This window comes from Pagrus pagrus (genome assembly GCF_965226575.1).
Source record: "Pagrus pagrus genome assembly, chromosome: 5".
NCBI classification, from domain to species: Eukaryota; Metazoa; Chordata; class Actinopteri; order Spariformes; family Sparidae; genus Pagrus; species Pagrus pagrus.
In genome coordinates, this window is record NC_140189.1 from 19,306,212 (window position 1) to 19,314,364 (window position 8,153).

General features: G+C 37.6%; 1 protein-coding gene across 2 annotated transcripts in view; it reads right to left on the reverse strand.

The window, feature by feature from the left end:
- The window catches only part of ctnna1 (catenin (cadherin-associated protein), alpha 1), a 79,120-nt gene extending 72,962 nt beyond the window's left edge, over positions 1 to 6,158 (reverse strand). The window contains exons 1-3 of one of the 2 annotated variants that reach the window (XM_084353579.1): positions 5,915 to 6,158; positions 3,823 to 3,940; positions 3,246 to 3,441 (exon numbers count right to left, since the gene is read on the reverse strand). In XM_084353579.1, coding sequence (XP_084209705.1) covers positions 3,246 to 3,441; positions 3,823 to 3,927 — 301 coding nt within the window. In that variant the 5' untranslated portion in view covers positions 3,928 to 3,940; positions 5,915 to 6,158. Of the gene's footprint in view, positions 1 to 3,245; positions 3,442 to 3,822; positions 3,941 to 5,841 lie in introns of both variants that reach the window. The other variant, XM_084353578.1, reaches the window with a different exon arrangement.
- Positions 6,159 to 8,153: the final 1,995 nt, after the last annotated feature.

Genomic DNA, 8,153 nt, shown 5'->3' on the forward strand with positions numbered 1-8,153 from the left:
ATAACAGTTTGTAAAATTTTCCTTGTCAAATACACATTTGTAAAGCCTGAACCTCAAGTAATTTAATCAACTTTCAGCTCTTAAATAGATCAATAGTCAAAAGACACAATGGTATTTTCAATTACAGTGATATGATGAAGAGCAAAGCACCAAAAGCACATTGAGACAATAAGATTCAAATCTTGATTCAAATGTGCAACACTTAATAGGAAATTACTTCAATGAATGTCAATTACTTTTTTGTTGAACAATAAATCAGTCATTTGTTCCAATGCCATTTCCAAATGGGTAGTTTGCAATTAACTGACAAATTCAGCAAAGCAATTCTGTCAAGAGGAAAAAAAGTTGCACTGTCAAACCTGTATAATAAATCTCAAAGAGAGCTAAAGCAGTTTGTGCAAATGATCGACAACACAGATCTCAAACAAAGTCCGCACCTTCAGGCTATTATGCCCCCCTGCGAGCAAAATCAATAAGGCTTTTTTCGTGGGGCAGAAAGTGATCAGTGGTCCTTTAATAAACTTCAACCCATCTAACATTCACCTGCGGCCCACCAAGTGTATAATGAAATGATTAAAATGTGTATCACACATTAAGACCCCCAAACAGCAGGACAACAAAGACACAGACAGGGTGGGACAGGCAGGAGGGAGAGAACAAGGACAAGAGCAGACAGAAAGGCAGTGTAAAGAAAAAAGTATTTTACTGTGGAAGAAATGTTTAATGATTTTCCTGAAGCAAAGGGTAAATAAAATATGACTTAAAATATCAGAGAATATGTCAACTGGAGAAAAACAGTCATTAAATTTAAAATAATTTTAGAAGAGAGACTTGGTCCATAAGCCACTTTAACATGCACAGTATGCACAGTCATCCTTAATGATTATGTCAGATTTTTTGCTCCCACTTTTAAACAGCTGGTAAGCCATAGCTGGGTGGAAAATGCTTTCGAAATCCAGGGGGGTGGGGGTGTTACCCTACTCAATAGCCGTATTATCAGTCTAGGCACGCTCCAATGACCAGCATGGCATAGCTGACAGCCAGGCATAGGCACCAGCTAACAACAGTCACTGAATTCCAGTCCAGTGACAGCTTACCACGACTACAGTAACATTCCTGGGCACTGAGCACTGCACAGGCTATCTACCAACATGTCATTTACCTCCCAACTACTCAGAGCACAGCTCAAGCAGGGGACATCTAACTCGCTGGGCATCTGGGGATAAAAGACATTGTGACACAGATGTCGCTTCACAAGGTGATAACAGCCACCCTCAAGTCATAGTTCCCTGGTCTCAATGGTCTGCTAGTGTGTCAAAAAACACCTATCCAGAGAAAAAGAGAATAAACGAGACTTGAAAGTGTGGTTGTTAGATGATGGAATCTGTTATCGCAAGGCAAATGGTAATTTAATTGGCTGGTAGATACCCGTCTCGGGATGCGTAAGCTGTTGTATAGCACGCTTGTCATTTCTGTCAGACAATAAAATGGTACTTCACTCAGCAAACTAGCAGATAACCTTTTACACAGTATGCCAGACAAATCCGCACCGCCACAAAGCTCCCTCAATAACCTACATAGAGAAGACAAGTGTGTGATATATTGTTTTGATTTTGTCATCATCAATATACTGCAGGCAACTTAGGCTGCTGAGGCAAATCAATACATCTAACAGACTGGTGCAAATATCCGGGAAGGAAACAGTTTTGCCACTGGTGGAAAAAGATAACACAGGTTGAATCAAGCTGACTAAATGCTCCTGTTTGTGACGAGGGTCTATCAAAGGTCTGATGCCACTCAAACCAAAGGCTGAAGGCCTGTTTCTATAATAATAGGATGACTATAGTGGAATTATATTGCAGGTCTAAGTGATATGAGGTAGAGCTGGACAATATGGTCAAGATTAATATCACAACATATATATAAGAATGTTTTCCTACTGTGGATGTAAATTACAGTTGATCTTTTATAAGTTAACCATACTGTAAAATTCCCTACTTCTTGTCTATCTATCTTTGTATCCTTGGGTGTCCTTAATGACACAAAAGATTTATATGAAAACATCATGCAAACATCTAATTATGACCTAAATAATCTATAATATTACTGAATTATTGCCCTAATTTGTAAAATATTTTTCTTTGGGACCAACTTTGCAATTTAAATTATGATTTTCTTCTATTTACAGGATAATTCTAGTCAATCAGTGGTAGATCATGGTACATGGCTTAATAAAGCACTCTGATCTATAAGTCAAGCCCTAAGAAACTCTACACAAAAACAGAATCAACACAGACAGCAACATATATGACACATACTATGGGGATGCAAATTTTAAACTTAGAAAACAGTTTGAACCACTGATATGATCTATGTTCTATGCAAAATCAGAGTAGGTGACATTAGAAGTTACAAGAATGATTAAAGTTATTTGAATGATAAACTAAGTAACACAAAATAATGACTTCATTTTATGTGGAGTTCTGAGCATTTCAGCAACTACTAACAAAATCCAACCCATATTGGTGCTATTAAGAGGCTAAAATGTAACAATATTGGTTTTAATTTTTTGAATTACAAATTACTTGTATTTTGATCGAATATGTTTTCATACCAGTTCTTTTCATTTAAATTTGATTCTTCTAATGAACAAGTATTTGTAATTTGTAACAAGATACATTTTGATGTATTTATGCCCATGTCTGTTTGTGATTAACACATTTTATTGGTTAAAATCTTAAAAGGTGATTAATCGATTGATCATTACCATCCCTAGTCTAAATGCAAATCTTCAATAAAACATATATCACCTTTGCCAAAGAAGAACATGAACAAGAAACAAAGAATATGGGAAATACTCCACAACCGTTAAGACAAAAAGGACTGAGGGTTTTGATGCTTAGGCCCAAATGCCTCCAATGCAACCTACCACTGGGCGACAGGAACACATGCAGTTCGGAGAGGTAACAGGGTTAGTGGATTCTGGTAGAAGGTAACGCAATGACAGTGTATCTGAATGTGAGCCGTCTGCAGACTTAAATGAAAAGTCTCTATTAATGGGCTCCCTGAAACCCCATAGCAAAAGGAAATCTATCAGGCTCAAAACATATTCTTATTTCAAGGTCTTCTACTGGGGCAGATGATATGTACATAGCTTGTGATTTATTTATCACCCTTCCTATCTTAAGAAGCACTCTGTACAAGCTAGGAACCACACACTGTTGCAATATGTATTTCCAATATACCTTGCTTGCGGACATCTTCAACAGCAGCAGTCAGCTCATCCTTAAGGAACTGACTTTCTTTCGCAATCTTTTCCCCTTTCTCCAGGAAGTTCGCGGTAGCAGTCTCCACCGATGCTGCCAAAACATGAGCCTTCTTGGAGCGTCCCTTCTTCTTGTTAGATGGGCCTTTGTTGCTGGAGTTTACCAAGGTGGTGACCTATACCACGGATACAAAATTGTCCAACAACAGAGATACTTCATTAGGACAGACTAGTTATGCCAAAACCCCTTTCACACGTAAAACCTGTAGCACTACATTAGCTTTCCAGCAAATGCTAGTAATTTCTTCTATCTATAGGATTAGCCTACACTTACTAAGTTTTCATGTAGAATGGATTGACAAAAAAAGTTAATGCAAGGACAAGTGATTAATTTAATACACTTGACATAATATATCACATGCTATTTTCCTAGAAAAGATGGTTGGTGAGGCGCCCCTTTTCATGCTATAATTATTGTATCTGCTTTAGCATCACACTGAAACTACTGTATTTTCTAAGCAAGATCCTGTGCCCAATCCAGCTAACGTTTACATTACCTGGGTGACCAGGGGCTCCAGCAGCCTCTCCACAGCCAGTGTACGGATCTCCAGGCTTTTTGGGTCCCATTTAAAGTTGATGTTAGCTGTGTTGATGGTTGTCATGGTGTCTGGAATCCTGGAGGTAAAAATATTGACAAAGTCAAGAAAGAAAAGCTGAAACAGATGACCAAGGCTGTTTCTTCAGATGCAAAGGTGAAGAACAACATAGCAGCAGCATCTAACATCTTTGTCTTCCATGACAATGAATTTGTTGTCAAATGATGATTGTGGCTGTATGTTATAGTTAACTTTCTACTTCTCCAAGAAAAAAAGCATAATTATAAAGATGCCGTTAGTAAAGAAAAATTGAACTAACAAAGAGAAGCTTCCTTTGTTTTTTTCCAGGACAGTTAGTCTCTAACAATGTGTCACAATATTAAGGTCCTTGTCTGAACCAGCAATGCTCCATCTCTCACAGAATGACAGCCAAAGGCAGAGCACAGTAACACTGTGGCCCAATTTCGATTTCTCTTTTCAAGCAATGACTGCAACTCCATTGATTAGCTATCTAAAATGGAGAGGGGGCAGGGGTAATCAGCATGCCCTGGGGGCTGAGAGGCTTCAACTGAAAAGTTGGTCAACTGGCTTATGAGAATGTCTTAGATAGCCATTAGCCTACATTGTCAAGAAAGAGGCTAAAATATTAAAAGCACCATCGAGTGAGTCATCGAGTGTTTTCAATTTTGCCTTGAAAAATCCTGACTAATGTTTACATTTGGATTGGAGTATATTTATGATCTATGATCCCTTTTAACTTCCAATCCAACGAAATACAAGCCAGCAAGGATGGGTGCAGACTGCCCAGCACAGTTGTTACTAATTTTATCATGGATAAAAATCATCTACAATTATTTATCAGCCACTGCAAGGTTTTCCATCCACTAGAATATCAAAAGGTCACTTCACACACAAATAACCAAAAGCTGTTTTCCCCAGAGAAATCTAACCATGCAGACATTTATGGTTTCTGTAACAGTTGAATTTGCTGATTTTCAGAAGTAATGACGCTATTTGTTAGGGGTAAGCAATGCACTAATATACTGCCATTGAAGAGCTCAGCAGGAAGGCTCTTTTCAGAAACGTCCCAGTTTTTTTATTGTGAGGTTTCATTTCAAAATATCAAACTACAAAATTGCTATTGCAATGTTTCTTTTTCATATAAACAAAATATTAAAAGGAACGCATTTAAACTTGTTTATGGATTATTTTACCTGGGACAGCGGACTTGAAACTCAGTTCAGCACCTTATTATGGGTGTGGCAGAGGAGGTCCCAGAGACAGATATTTCAAAATCTGGTCAGTGAAACTAAAACTATCAGCAAGGCTAGATAACATCGAGGATACGTACAAGTGAGACAACTTCTGGAAGAAGAAAAAACTAAACCATTTGCTCAAAGAGACACCAGCGAGACAGTGTAACTAATGTTTGATAGTTGAAATACATCAGACATAAAATAATAATACATTTAACACTGATTACTAGTGGAAGAGGGACAGAGTGGGTTGAACACCTGGTTGATTACTCAAGGTGTTAACTAAATTATAACGCAAGGTGCTTACACTAACGTTAAGTAGCTTAAGTTGCACCTGTTGTAGCCATAATTAACTTTAACTTTGCGTACTCTAACGTTGATTTTGCCCATCTAAAGTAATGTTAATGTACACTATAACATTAAGCAGACTTTAAAACAGATGTTAACCCATGTTCAACAGGCATTTTCTTCGCAACAAGCCACCGCTAGCATTTATACTTAGCTCAACGCACGGTATGTTACCTGCTAACGTACAGTGTGCCAAACACGGCACCTTGCTAACGCTAATGCTAGCCGACACAACAAACATTAACGTTAGCTCCGTTAGCCTGCGTAAACACTGCGAAAAACTTAAACTGCCGTGTTAAATGACCGTCAAATTAACTACTCGGTGTAATACCGCTTTAAATATTCCCTTAAATAGAGTAAAATGTTGTAAACTCACCGAAAAAAGTCCACTAGAAAAACTGGAGTTTAAAAGTTCAAAATGGAGGAATGAGAATTACGGAGTTCCTTGCCTGGAAAGTTTTCCTCCCCTCACTGACTCAGATAAGAGCTGCTCCTAACTCCGTATCCCCTCAAAGTTGATTCCTTTCGAAAAATATATATATCGAAAAGTAAATTCGTCTTCAAGAGATCTCCAGCCTTTGGTAACCTGAAAAGTTTCGGTCAAGATTGTTTCGATGTCGCAGCCTATTACCCAACAATGGATGAGGCGGAGGGGGGCTGGGGCGGTGACCGAGTTCCTGAACTTCCTGGCAGCGGCGCAGGGCGACCACAGGACACAGCAAGCCCGCAGAACGAGGAGGTGTCTCTGGGCGTGGCGCTCACTGTACGTGTCCATATATGGATTAATTATTGCTTCCATAAACTTCGTGTGCGACCAGGCCAAGATGTGGGATACCAGTTTAACTTCTTTAGTTTGACAGTTATTCTGAAGAAAGTGGATAGCCTGCTAGTCTAGACATGACAAATCATGGAGTGAGACGTGGGACAGAGCAGATGCAGTTGTGACAGCTAATGTGATCAGGTAAAATCTATTAAAGTATATCTTTAGTGTAGATTAAAATGAATAGATAATTTAATTCTAAAAGTTTCTAGTCAGTGTTTGATCAAGAGCTCATCTTAGATAAAAAGGCAATATATATTTTGGGATTTGGGATTTTAATTCATTACTGTAGGGATATATATATATATATATATATTATGACTTCTCTTCTGTTTTCTAATATTTTCCTGCCATACCATGTAAAAACTCATTAGCAATATTAATCAAAAATAATGCCATTATTCCAGCCTTTTCTAACATACATCACATGCTAAATTTAAATCTTTAATAATCACATGTGTAAGTAAGTTTTTTTCATATTGGAAGTTAGGTTATTTTTTTATCACAATGTAGTTTTTTAAAACTGTTGTACATGTATTATTTTTATTTATTCTAGGATTCCCATTATCATCAAACTTTAATGACAACAAACACATGAAAACTACCTGTTTAGCTATTTTTGGTGCAGTTACACTTGTTTGAATTAGAGCCTGACCGATATGAGGTTTTTATGGCTGAACCCGACACCGATATTAGGAAGTAAGGGTTAGGGTTAGGTTTTTTTGCAATGATCAGTCAAATGTGGTTCTAAAACACTTGTGACAAAGATATGTAACAGAGGAGTATATTTCACAGTTCAACAATAAACTTTGTCTTAAATTATATCAGAATTTATTGATTATAAATCACCCCAAGCATTAGTTTTTTCTGCATTCTTGAAAACAGATTGTTTTCATATTGGCGCATTTCAGCCAACGTATATGCTGATACCGATACGTCTATACAATATCGGCCAACCGAAAAATCGGTTGATTGGATTATCGGTCGGGCTCTAATCATAATTATCCTTTAGTTACATCCATTATGTGTGAAACTTTAACTCCCTCAAAATAGCTTTTTTTTTCCCACCACAATAAAATGTGATTTCATCCTCAAGCAAGCAAGTAAGTGTATCCACTGAGGGAAAATCTTATCCATTGTCTATTACTAAATCTTTTCATCTTTTCATCCTTTTCAGTATTATTCAGTTATGTGGCAGAAAATGTGTGATATTTTGTAAATGGTGCATGTATCATATTGTCTGATGAAGTCTGAGCTCACAGGATGCAAAATAAAGCCTTTCTAACTGGAGCTTTCTGTCGTTGTCAGAGTGTCAGACATTGTCTCAGTAGTCCAGATTTTAAGACTATTTGCTGTCATATGACCCATTCTGTTCCCTCTGTTTCTTCCCTTTTTAGCTTGTTAATAAACTTCAGAGCAGGTTGGTTTCAAACTGTCTCAGAAATCCAACCGTCATTTATAATATTTTTCTTGCATACATTTATTTGCTGTTTTAATGTCTCTGAAAAAATTAAATCATCTAAAGCAAGATTGTGGGTCAACAACAACACAGCATGTCGCTGCTCTGTGAGGCCCGAGTGGCAGGAAAAGGATGGGTAATCCTTAATATTGTATCACACCCTCTCTATGGTGAACATGGGTTGTTACGACCAGGACGGAGGTTCAAGGTACCACCTTTGCCCAGAGATGCTTCATACCTTCTAGCATAGCTCTGTTAAACAAAACCTTGTGATACGAGGTCTGTGTCACTTGCACTTTTGTATACTTATATTTATATTCTTTATTGTTTTTGGTGATGTGAGGCACTTTGTTGTTAAATGTTAGGGTTAGGTTACTTTGACTGTAATTGTTGCAATGTTGTGGATGTT